General features: G+C 41.0%; 1 protein-coding gene across 3 annotated transcripts in view; it reads left to right on the forward strand.

The window, feature by feature from the left end:
* The window catches only part of LOC115170076 (potassium channel subfamily T member 2), a 41,415-nt gene that overhangs the window by 15,469 nt on the left and 12,908 nt on the right, over positions 1-13,038 (forward strand). For all 3 annotated transcript variants that reach the window (XM_029726334.1, XM_029726335.1, XM_029726333.1), the window contains exons 14-22: positions 2,598-2,706; positions 5,845-5,953; positions 6,703-6,852; positions 7,194-7,396; positions 7,632-7,836; positions 8,267-8,372; positions 8,653-8,825; positions 9,885-9,956; positions 10,341-10,475. In XM_029726334.1, coding sequence (XP_029582194.1) covers positions 2,598-2,706; positions 5,845-5,953; positions 6,703-6,852; positions 7,194-7,396; positions 7,632-7,836; positions 8,267-8,372; positions 8,653-8,825; positions 9,885-9,956; positions 10,341-10,475 — 1,262 coding nt within the window. The remainder of the gene's footprint in view (positions 1-2,597; positions 2,707-5,844; positions 5,954-6,702; positions 6,853-7,193; positions 7,397-7,631; positions 7,837-8,266; positions 8,373-8,652; positions 8,826-9,884; positions 9,957-10,340; positions 10,476-13,038) is intronic.

The raw sequence follows: 13,038 nt of genomic DNA on the forward strand, positions 1-13,038 counted from the left end.
TCGCACAAGTAAGCGAGTTTTGCGACCCATTCCTCGTCACTGAATTGTGCTGCCAGCGGTGACTTTTTTCTGTGAGAAATCTCTGCAGCGGCTCTCGTAATTCAAACACTCTGGCCAGCGATCTCCCTCGGGATAACCATCTTATTTCTGTGTATAAGAGAAGGTGTCTGTGCTCCGCGTTCATTTTTCAAAATAAAACATCGTTCAGACTCAGATAATAAATAAAATGAAAATAATGTAAGTTATTTATTATTTCTCTGCGGCCTGGTACCAAATGACCCACGGACCGGTACCAGTCCGCGGCCCGGGGGTTGGGGACCGCTGTCGTATAGGATAATGTTTTATTTTGTTTCTATGTCTGTGCTGTTTTTATGTGGCATTTTCTAAAAACAAAGAAAAATACTACTTAAGTTTTCCAATTGTGCACACCTTGGAGCATTTCCTAGATTAAAGTCATTTAAAACATGATTAAATAAGATTTTTTTTTAAGTAAAAAGTAATAACATAATGGATTTTTGTCATTTCCACCACGTTCTGTCATTTCCACCACAGTTAAGTTTGTGATGGAAATGACTGATAGAAATGACTGTGATGGAAATGACGCTTCTGCTGTTTTTGGAGAAAAATGACAGACTGCTTAGCATGCTTTGGCCAGTATTACAGCTAGTATATGGTTTACACTAAATACATCAAATATATAAAAAAAAAAATAAATTCTACCACAAATTAAATAAATTGTAGCCTGTTTGGAAATGACTGACAGTAAAAATATTCTCTACACAAGCAATATTTACGTACATTTTTCTTCAACTTCTGGACATCACACCTGGAACAACTGTCCTCTACAGCCATGTGCTTCAGGGTCACAATACGTTTCCATGGTAACTAAATTAACATTCTCTTGACAAAACTTTATTAATGAGGAATTTGCCCTCAGTGGTGGAAATGACACCACTACCAAAGGACAGGTATATTTTGTGTAAATAACAATATAAAGGGCATACTCACAATAAATATTGATATGATTTTATTTAATTGACTCTTTCTCTAGAAGATAACATTACATAATGTGCAATTATTAATGTTTTCTCATAGAAAAACGTAGTAGAAGCTCAGTCTGGGTCAGGGACAAGGGCAAAACAGTGAAATGTAGGTATAAAATGCATCTGAAAAGTAGCTAAAAATACTTGATAGAGAGGTGTTGAAAAAAATATGGGGTGATTGTAGTGTGAACTTAACATATAAAGAATAAAAACATGTATTTTTTTAAATAAAATCCCCAAAATTGACCCTGAGGACATACAAGTTCCCGTTAGTTTCAGAATTACCCATTTGCGTTTCATGACGATTGAGCTCAGTCAGAACTTGTGTCTAGCATGAGCCTATTTCATGACAGCGGTGAGTGATGGCGACTGGGAATAACAAATCAGTGGCTTGAACGATAGCGCGTGGGTCGCGGAGTGATCTTCAAGAAAACTGCAGAAACACACACTTGCGCAGCTGCCAAACTGAGCAGACACCGCTGCTAAGCAGAGAGCGCACTGAACAGAGAGCACAGTTGCACTTGGCCAAATAAATTCCAGTAATTAATGAAATAATTTTACATTTACGTCGCTACCCACCATTCTTTAAGAAACGCTGAATTAGAGTTCTATTAGAGTTCAATTAGAATTCTATTAGAGTTATATTAGAATTTTATTAGAGTTCTATTAGTAATATTAGAGTTCTATTAGTAATATTAGAGCTCTATTAGTAATATTAGAGTTATATTAGTTATATTCGAGTCCTATTAGAGTTCTATTAATTATATTAGAGTTCTATTAGTTATATTAGAGTTATATTTGTTCTATTCGAGTTCTATTAGTTCTATTCGAGTTCTATTAGTTCTATTCGAGTTCTTTTAGAGTTTTATTAGTTCTATTAGAGTTCTATTAGTTCTATTAGAGTTGTATTAGAGTTGTATTAGTTCTATTAGAGTTATTTTAGATCTATTAGAATTCTATTAGAGTTATATTAGTTATATTAGAGTTCTATTACTTATATTCGAGTTTTATTAGAGTTATATTCGTTCTATTCAATTTCTATTAGAGTTATATTAGTTCTATTAGAGCTCAATTAGAGTTATATTAGTTCTGTTGGAGTCCTATTAGAGTTTTATTAGAGCTTTATTAGAGTTCTATTAGTTCTATTAGAGTTTATTAGAACTTTACTTCAAGTGACTGTAGGGTATGAGTCATAGAAAACATGCCTCTAATTTCTGATACAGCAGTTAATTCAGTTTTGTAGAGTTGAAGCTATTGTCTGATCAGACTGGCTATAGCATTGTGGCGCTAAAATACATCTGCCTTTTTTGTTTCAAAATATTTTAATTGCAAAGTGAGTTGACAATACTATGGTACATACCGGCAAGAGCATCACTTATAATAGGACAAGTACCTATACAAGGTAGACGGGGGGACTTTGTATTGCTCATCTTCCGTAAACATACATCTAGTGGCCAGTGTTTTAACCAATGCATAAAGCAATCAATCATAAAACAGTTCAAACAAATAAAAATGAACCTCTAATGTATTATTTTTGTCTTGTTTACCTTTAAGGACCATCAGACCATTTTGCGAGCTTGGGCTGTGAAGGATTTCGCTCCAAAGTGCCCCATTTATGTCCAGATTCTGAAGCCAGAGAATAAATTCCATGTGAAATTTGCAGGTAATGACAGACTAATGTCTTGTTAAGAGACATTTGTTTAGATGTTTCGGGACCTTGGCATACATCTTTCTGAATTGTGGCTCCAATGCCTGGGTAACCCCTCCTCTATGCATTTAGGTTAGTCTGAATAGCTGGGTTTCCATCCAATTGGCAATATTTTCATGTGAATATTCTAAAATCTGCATAAAAACAATATGCTAATTTTCCCACCAGAGATGTTCCATGAAATTTACCTGTTGCATATTGTCACATCCTGACCAGTATAAGGGGTTATTTGTTATTGTAGTTTGGTCAGGACGTGGCAGGGGTGTGTTTGTTTAGAGTGTTTCGGGGTTTGATGGGCTATGTTCTGTTTTAAGAAGGGTGTTTGTTTAGAGTGTTTCGGGGTTTGTTGGGTTATGTTCTTGTTAGTTCTATGTTAGTTCTTGTTAGTCTATTTCTATGTTAGTTCTAGTATGTCTATTTCTATGTGGTGTTTGTTGGGTTGACCTTCAATTGGAAGCAGCTGCTCCTAGTTGATTCTAATTGAAGGTCCTATTTAAGAGGGGTGTTTTTTCTATGGGATTTTGTGGGTAGTTGTTCCTTGTATAGCTGTAAGCCTTACAGGACTGTTTAGCGTCGTTGTTTTTGTATACGTGTGTTTTGTTTTGTTTTTCCTTCTTTCTGCCTAATAAAAAGAAGATGAGTATGCACACTCCCGCTGCGTTTTGGTCAAATCCATACGACACCCGTGACACATATAAAAGGCTCTGCGTGATGACGTAGTGCACATGACAATATACAGTTGAAGTCTGAAGTTTACAGACACTTAGGTTGGAGTCATTAAAACTAGTTTTTCAACCACTCCACAAATTTCTTGTTAACAAACTATAGTTTTGGCAAGTCGGTTAGGACATCTACTTTGTGCGTGACACAGGTAATTTTTCCAACAATTGTTTACAGACAGATTATTTCACTTATAATTCACTGTATCACAATTACAGTGGGTCAGAAGTTTTAATACACTAAGTTGACTGTGCCTTTAAACAGTTTGGAAAATTCCAGAAAATGATGTCATGGCTTTAGAAGTTTCTGATAGGCTAATTGACATAATTTGAGTCAATTGGAGGTGTACCTGTGGATGTATTTCAAGGCCTACCTTCAAACTCAGTGCCTCTTTGCTTGACATCATGGGAAAATCAAAAGAAATCAGCCAAGACCTCAGAAAAAAAATTGTAGACCTCCACAAGTCTGGTTCACACTTGGGAGCAATTTCCAAACGCCTGAAGGTACCACATTCATCTGTACAAACAATAGTATGCAAGTATAAACACCATGGGACCATGCAGCCATCATACCGTTCAGGAAGGAGACGTGTTCTGTCTCCTAGAGATGAACGTACTTTGGTGCGAAAAGTGCAAATCAATCCCAGAACAACAGCAAAGGACCTTGTGAAGATGCTGGAGGAAACAAGTACAAAAGTATCTATATCCACAGTAAAACGAGTCCTATATCGACATAACCTGAAAGGCCGCTCAGCAAGGAAGAAGCCACTGCTCCAAAACCACCATAAAAAAGCCAGACTACGGTTTGCAGCTGCACATGGGGACAAAGATTGTAGTTTTTGTAGAAATGTCCTCTGGTCTGATGAAACAAAAATAGAACTGTTTGGCCATAATGACCATCGTTATGTTTGGAGGAAAAAGGGGGAGGCTTGTAAGCCGAAGAACACCATCCCAACCATGAAGCACGGGGGTGGCAGCATCATGTTGTGGGGTTGTTTTGCTGCAGGAGGGACTGGTGCACTTCACAAAATAGATGGCATCATGAGGTAGGAACATTATGTGGATATATTGAAGCAACATCTCAAGACATCAGTCAGGAAGTTAAAGCTTGGTCGCAAATGGGTCTTGCAACTGGACAATGACCCCAAGCATACTTCCAAAGTTGTGGCAAATTGGCTTAAGGACAACAAAGTCAAGGTATTGGAGTGGCCATCACAAAGCCCTGGCCTCAATCCTATAGAACATTTGTGGGTAGAACTGAAAAAGCATGTGAGAGCAAGGAGACCTACAAACCTGACTCAGTTACACCAGCTCTGTCAGGGGGAATGAGTCAAAATTCACCCAATTTATTGTGGGAAGCTTGTGGAAGGCTACCCGAAGCGTTTGACCCAAGTTAAACAGTTTAAAGGCAATGCTACCAAATGCTAATTGAGTGTATGTAAACTTCTGACCCACTGGGAATGTGATGAAAGAAATAAAAGCTGAAATAAATCATTCTCTCCACTATTACTCGGACATTTCACATTCTTAAAATAAAGTGGTGATCCTAACTGACCTAAGACATTACATTTTTACTAGGATTAAATGTCAGGAATTGTGAAAAACTGAGTTGAAATGTGTTTGGCTAATGTGTATGTAAACTTACGACTTCAACTGTATTTTGTGGTTAAATTCCCATGCACCAAATAAAGACTAAACGTTAAATGGGTTTCTCTCGCATATTCAACTCTACTGATGGTTTTGTACCCCAAAAATGTTTCATTGTATTGCAAGTGTGCCCACTCTGGTATTGGCTCGTGCGCTCTAGCCAACAGCTTGCAGAAACAGTGCGGGTAGGATAGCCTACACTATGAGATTAATGTGGACGAAAGAGCTAAAGACGAAAGGTTATTTTTATTTGTCAAAAGGCAGCCCAGCATCGATCATCTTGTCTCCAGAATAAGACCCTCAATATTTATTGGAAAGGAACATCAATCACCGTGTATACTTTCACCACCTAGTAAACTGCATGCTTTCCCGAGTCGTAGTGGGAGGACCACACACTATATCATTGCGTGACTCCAAGTTTACTTCTTATATGACGGTTATTATATCAATATTTGCTCATTAAAGCATTTTCACCACCATTTCCTGCATATTGAACTTTACCGACACCAAAAAGATCCCACCTTGTCTAGCGTATTTTGTTTTGTCACCATTTTATAAATTTACCGACAAATTTGCTGTTTCCATCAGGCCTGTCGTGACATTTTTTTTTATCCGACATGTACTTTACTTGCATAAAAAGGTTAGATGGAAACCTGGTTATGGAGTCTCATCTCTGTAAGACTCTTTTTAAAACGACATCAAATCTTGTTCCTCTCTGTTTCCCCAGATCATGTAGTGTGTGAGGAGGAATTCAAGTATGCCATGTTGGCCCTGAACTGCATCTGTCCAGCAACCTCCTCCCTCATAACCCTACTGGTCCACACTTCACAGGGCCGGTAAGTTACACAACCACCCTGCACCCTCATATCTAGTCGACTCTTCAATGGTCTACACTCCATAGGATCTGCAAAGTACAGTAGGCAACCCACCTACCACTAAGTCTCTACCCAACAACCCACCAATTCTCTACCCACCAACCCAACCCCCTACCACTAAGTGTCTACCCACTAACCCACCTACCACCAAGTCTCTACCCACCAACCCACCAAGTCTCTACCCACCAACCCCACCCCCTACCCCCAAGTTTCTACCCACCTACCACTAAGTCTCTACCCAACAACCCACCAATTCTCTACCCACCAAACCCCCTACCACTAAGTGTCTAACCACTAACCCACCAACCCACCAAGTCTCCACCCACCAACCCACCAAGTCTCTACCCACCAACCCACCAAGTCTCTACCCACCAACCCACCAAGTCTCCACCCACCAACCCACCAAGTCTCCACCCATCAAGTCTCCACCCACCAACCCACCAAGTCTCCACCCACCAACCCACCAAGTCTCTACCCACCAAGTCTGTGAAAGGGAGAAATGCTACAGACCCTCATATTGTACCTATTTAATTGTCTGCAGCGAAAGCCCAGACTGAACCCAACTAAAAGTAACACTTCATATGAATACCCTCGTAGTGCTTTACACAGCATTATATAGCAGCTCATAAGATGTTATAATTATGCTTGTAATGCATTATGAATAGTGTATTCCCAGGAGGTGTTACCAAACGTTTCTCTGTGTGCTTCAGGGAGGGGCAGCAGTCTCCAGAGGAGTGGCACAGGACTTATGGCAAGTGTTCCGGGAATGAGGTTTACAACATCACCATGAGGGACAGCATCTTCTTCTCAGAATACATGGGGAAAAGCTTCACCTACACCTCCTTCCACGCGCATAAGAAGTAAGTAGCTAACACCAATACCTCTTAGCGTGGTCCCAGGGTCTAGGGTCGCATACTTTCTCTTATTAAGCCTCACTACTGACAAATGACCACATTTTCTTCTGATACCGGTTCCAATGGTTCGATTTTCTGTGCTATTTCAGTTGTATCCATGGATGGGAACAGACATGTGGGCTCAAACTCAATCCCCACTTTTTCACCAACAGTCCACGTATCCCGTACACACAAATAAGATTTAAAACCAGCCCTATTTATGAGTCACTCTCCCTCTTCGTATTGCCCTCTAAACCTCCAGCCTATGTGATCTAACCCTAACCCTATATCTCTATCACTGTCCTCAGGTATGGCGTGTGTCTGATCGGGGTGTGCCGGGAGGACAGTAAGAGCATCCTGCTGAACCCTGGGCCACAGTTTAGAATGAGCCCCAATGACAGCTGCTTCTACATCAACATCACTAAGGAGGAGAACACTACCTTTAAGACCCAGAGGGAGAGGACGGGTAGCCGGCCCTGCTTGCCAGTACACAGTGTAATCGCCTGCATGGGTCAGTAATATGAGTTCCAATACTACCTAGTATGAAGTGATGTATTGGACAAGTATATTAAGCAGTGGTGTAAAGTACTTCAGTAAAAATACTACTTAAGTATATATTTTTTAACTTTACTATAGTATTTTCGAAAAAAAATCATAAATGAATTGACATGTAAGAAACAGAAATATGCCCACAATAAATAGTATGTTGTAAACGTTGTATGTTCTTTGTATCCTTCCTTGTTCAGGCACTGTGGCCATAGACCTCCAGGACACAGGCTGTGGGCCCTCTCTCTGTCTCCCCCCGGAGGACATCAAGGGTAACAGCAGGAGGCCCAGCATCGGCCCAGTGCTAGAGGTGCCAGACACTTCCTCTATGCACACAGGTGACCTCTATAGCGACCAATCAGAGGACGAGACCATGCCCTCCAACGAGGACCTATCAACTGAGGGGTATGTTTTATTTTATTTTTCACAGGAGGTTGGTGGCACCTTAATTGGGTAGGATTCGCTGGTGGTAATGACTGGAGCGGAAAAGGCGGGATGGTATCAAATACATCAAACACATGGTTTTTAATGTGTTTGATGCCATTCCATTTGCTCTGTTCCAGCTTTTATTACTATGAGCTGTTCTCCTCTCAGCAGCCTCCTGTGGTCCAGAATGAAGACCATGCATAGATTGAATCATGTAGGTTAGTGTTGGGCTGGAACAAAAGCTTGCATAACCAGTAGATTTCCAAGACTGGAATTGGAGACCCCTGCGGTAGATGATGCATTGTGAGACAATGATGACATTTGTTTGGCCGTTCACTTGAATGGGAGATCCACATCCTACTGCCCACCCCTGCAGTAAGATATGAATTCTGTATCTGTTTATTTCAAGCTATATGAAAGGCTATCCTCCCAACCTGCCCTACATCGGTAGTTCTCCAACACTGTGCCATCTATTGAAGGAGAAAGTACCATACTGTTGCCTCAGACTGGAAAAGGTAAATTATGCAAGTCACTTATTCAGTTAAATCAATATACTGTAGGTAGTTTTAAGTCATGTTCACCATTTGCACTGTTGAGTCTGGTTTCCAGACACAGATTAAGCCGAGTCCTAATCTAAAAAAGCATGCACAATGGAGAATCGCTATCTGTGTCCAGGAAATCGGCCCACAAGTACAGCCTATGTTAAATATACTGTATATATATATATATATATATATATATATATATAATTTTAAAAAGCTACAACACACAAATATAGGTTTATTTTCCCCACAGGGTTGTGAGCATAACAACTTTGAGGATGCCAAAGCCTACAGCTTTAAGAACAAGCTGATCATTGTGTCGGCTGAGACGGCGGGGAATGGACTGTACAACTTCATCGTCCCGCTTAGAGCTTCCTACAGACTAAAGAAAGAGCTGAACCCCATTGTGCTGCTCCTGGATAATCAGTAAGAAGACCATTTCAAAACATCCTGTTATCCTTTTTATTGAGCTGCCCTCATTGGCCAGGTCTCCCATTTAAAAGAGGTAGGGTTGCAAGATTCCCTTTCCCCATATCCCAGGTTTTCCAGAATATATTCCAGAAATAATTAGGGAATAAGCAGAATCTTTTGCAACCGGAAAAAGAGGTGTCCTGACCTCAATGGGATGTCCTGATGAAATGAAAACATTTCGCTCTTTCTCCCTTTGGGGAATACATCGAAATCTTTTTGTTGATAAACGGAAAGAGACATCTGTTACGAAACACCTAAAAATGTAAGGAATTACATTCGGTGATTTTGAAATAAGCCTACACTTGTAACCTGAATTGATACGTCCCCGCACGATGATTGATGTGTCCATGCACGTCTCGTTCTCGGCCACTCATCTCTGCCTTAGCAAATTTGACACACATCATTTTGGAGTGTATTTTCCAGTAGTTTTCAAGTCCATTCGCTCATTTTTCATGCGACTGGCATGCGGTAATGATAAGTAATATTGTAATAGCCTACAGTTTTAATTATTGTGATAGGCTCATGTTTTACCAGTATGCCATACCCATGGCATACCCCTGGTACCGGTTTACTTTCACCTTGTGATTTTACCTTAAGAAAAGCAGCGCCTCCTACCATATTTAATGTTTTACAAAAGTAACTGTGTCTTTCGGACATGTCTGGTTGGGTACTGTGACATCAAAAATAACAATATCTGTGCATATGGACAATATATATCTATTGAATTTAATTCTATTAAATCCTATTCTGTTCTATTCTATGTTGTCGTGGTGTGTTCTGTTGTCTTTGTTTTGAATCAATTCTAATGTTCCTACACACCGAAGAAGGCTGTACAGCCAAAACGGCTGTAAATGCCATCCCTGATGCAGTAAAACATTGAATAATGAAGTCATCTTTATGAGACATGCAAACCCAATACACATCTTTGTCTGAATTGTGGGGTTTTACCCACCAGCCAAGCCTCTGGGAGAGCACCATGGTTCTCTTCTGATTAGTGTTCTGTTGTCTCACCAGGCCTGACACACAGTTCCTGGAGGCTGTCTGTGGGTTCCCCATGGTTTACTACATGGTGGGCTCCATCGATAAGTATGTGACACACAGCATCATCACACACCTTATAACCTTATACATCATCTTCTTTAGTGCCTGTTCTGCAATTGTATGTGGCACTCTTCCACTTCTTGTCTCCCTGTCATGAGTACATCTCAAGGAAACGGACTGAGTGAACCAAAAAAGCAATTTCTCATAAGTCCTGTGTAGATAGTCACCTTCTTGACAGCCTCCAAGATGCTATCAGTTACGATTCTCTCTCCACAGTGAATCCGTCACAGATAATCTGTCATAGCTAGCTTATATGCAGGGTCCAGAGTTCTTCCTGGTCAGGGAAATGTCTAGTCCTTTATGTCAAGAAGTCAAATGTGTGTGTGTGTGTGTGTGTGTGTGTGTGTGTGTGTGTGTGTGTTTTCCTAGCCTGGATGACCTCCTGCGTTGCGGTGTGTCCTTTGCAGCCAACATGGTGGTGGTGGACAAGGAGAGCACCATGAGTGCAGAAGAGGACTACATGGCTGACGCCAAGACCATCGTCAATGTGCAGACACTGTTCAGGTACCTCAACCCCTATCAATGTACAGACACTGTTCAGGTACCTCAACCCCTATCAATGTGCAGACACTGTTCAGGTACCTCAACCCCTATCAATGTGCAGACACTGTTCAGGTACCTCAACCCCTATCAATGTACAGACACTGTTCAGGTACCTCAACCCCTATCAATGTACAGACACTGTTCAGGTACCTCAACCCCTATCAATGTACAGACACTGTTCAGGTACCTCAACCCCTATCAATGTCCAGACACTGTTCAGGTACCTCAACCCCTATCAATGTGCAGACACTGTTCAGGTACCTCAACCCCTATCAATGTCCAGACACTGTTCAGGTACCTCAACCCCTATCAATGTACAGACACTGTTCAGGTACTTCAACCCCTATCAATGTACAGACACTGTTCAGGTACCTCAACCCCTATCAATGTACAGACACTGTTCAGGTACCTCAACCCCTATCAATGTACAGACACTGTTCAGGTACCTCAACCCCTATCAATGTACAGACACTGTTCAGGTACCTCAACCCCTATCAATGTGCAGACACTGTTCAGGTACCTCAACCCCTATCAATGTCCAGACACTGTTCATGTACCTCAACCCCTATCAATGTCCAGACACTGTTCAGGTACCTCAACCCCTATCAATGTACAGACACTGTTCAGGTACCTCAACCCCTATCAATGTACAGACACTGTTCAGGTACCTCAACCCCTATCAATGTACAGACACTGTTCAGGTACTTCAACCCCTATCAATGTCCAGACACTGTTCAGGTACCTCAACCCCTATCAATGTACAGACACTGTTCAGGTACTTCAACCCCTATCAATGTACAGACACTGTTCAGGTACCTCAACCCCTATCAATGTGCAGACACTGTTCAGGTACCTCAACCCCTATCAATGTACAGACACTGTTCAGGTACCTCAACCCCTATCAATGTCCAGACACTGTTCAGGTACCTCAACCCCTATCAATGTACAGACACTGTTCAGGTACCTCAACCCCTATCAATGTGCAGACACTGTTCAGGTACCTCAACCCCTATCAATGTACAGACACTGTTCAGGTACTTCAACCCCTATCAATGTCCAGACACTGTTCAGGTACCTCAACCCCTATCAATGTGCAGACACTGTTCAGGTACCTCAACCCCTATCAATGTACAGACACTGTTCAGGTACCTCAACCCCTATCAATGTCCAGACACTGTTCAGGTACCTCAACCCCTATCAATGTACAGACACTGTTCAGGTACCTCAACCCCTATCATTGTACAGACACTGGTACCAAAGTCACTGTCATGGTTTTAACCTTTGGTCAAACTATTCTATAATCCAATATACTGGACCACATGTTCACACATTTTATGCAGGCATTTTTATGATATCAAAAGTGTCATACAGGCTAATGTTTTATTAAATCTTTAAACACAGATTAACATTTTATAGGTGGGTTTCAAAGATTAATTATATGACAGTGATTTTCTTTCAACCGTGTAGATTAAAGTACACACTTCATAGCTAGTTTCCTTGGCAACCTTGCCACACTGCATCAGGGAATCCATTTGTTTTCTGATTGCTTTCTTGGTGTCAGACAATTAATCAAAAATGTCAACTCACTTTATAATTTTCACCAGACGACGTAGAAGCTTGCAAAAATACTGAAACACTTTGATTTGTGGTTTATGTTTCATGAATTGCTCCCACTGTTATTATATAACCTATATTTTAAACTGGGTGGTTCGAGTCCTGAATGCTGATTGGCAGACAGCCATGGTATATCAGACCGCATACCACGGGTATGATAAAGCATGTATTTTTACTGCTTTAATTACATTGGTAACCAGTTTATAATAGCAATAAGGTAACTCTTGGGTTTGTGGTATATGGCCAATATACCACGGCTAAGGGCTGTATCCAGCCCAAACGCAACCTTAGCCGTGGTAAATTGGCCAATATACCACGACTAAGGGCTGTATCCAGCCCAAACGCAACCTTAGCCGTGGTAAATTGGCCAATATACCATGGCTAAGGGCTGTATCCAGCCCAAACGCAACCTTAGCCGTGGTAAATTGGCCAATATACCACGGCTAAGGGCTGTATCCAGCCCAAACGCAACCTTAGCCGTGGTAAATTGGCCAATATACCACGGCTAAGGGCTGTATCCAGCCCAAACGCAACCTTAGCCGTGGTAAATTGGCCAATATACCACGGCTAAGGGCTGTATCCAGCCCAAACGCAACCTTAGCCGTGGTAAATTGGCCATATACCACACCTCCTTGTGCCTTATTGCTTAATTAGGTAGCTAGTATATACGGTAGCATCGGTATCAGTTGTTCACTAAATAGTGCTAATCCTATAATGGTGTTAGTACAGTAGATAGCGATGCTGTTTTTCTTCTTGGCTCTCACACGTTTATTAGCTAGGCTATTAATTCATAGTTATTCATTTCATCCAGTCATTCATTTAAGTGAGTATACAAAACATTAAGGACACCTGCTCTTTCCATGACATAGACTGACCAGGTGAATCCAGGTGAAAGTTATGATCCCTTATT

The sequence above is a fragment of the Salmo trutta genome, chromosome 31, assembly GCF_901001165.1.
Source record: "Salmo trutta chromosome 31, fSalTru1.1, whole genome shotgun sequence".
Lineage (NCBI taxonomy): Eukaryota > Metazoa > Chordata > Actinopteri > Salmoniformes > Salmonidae > Salmo > Salmo trutta.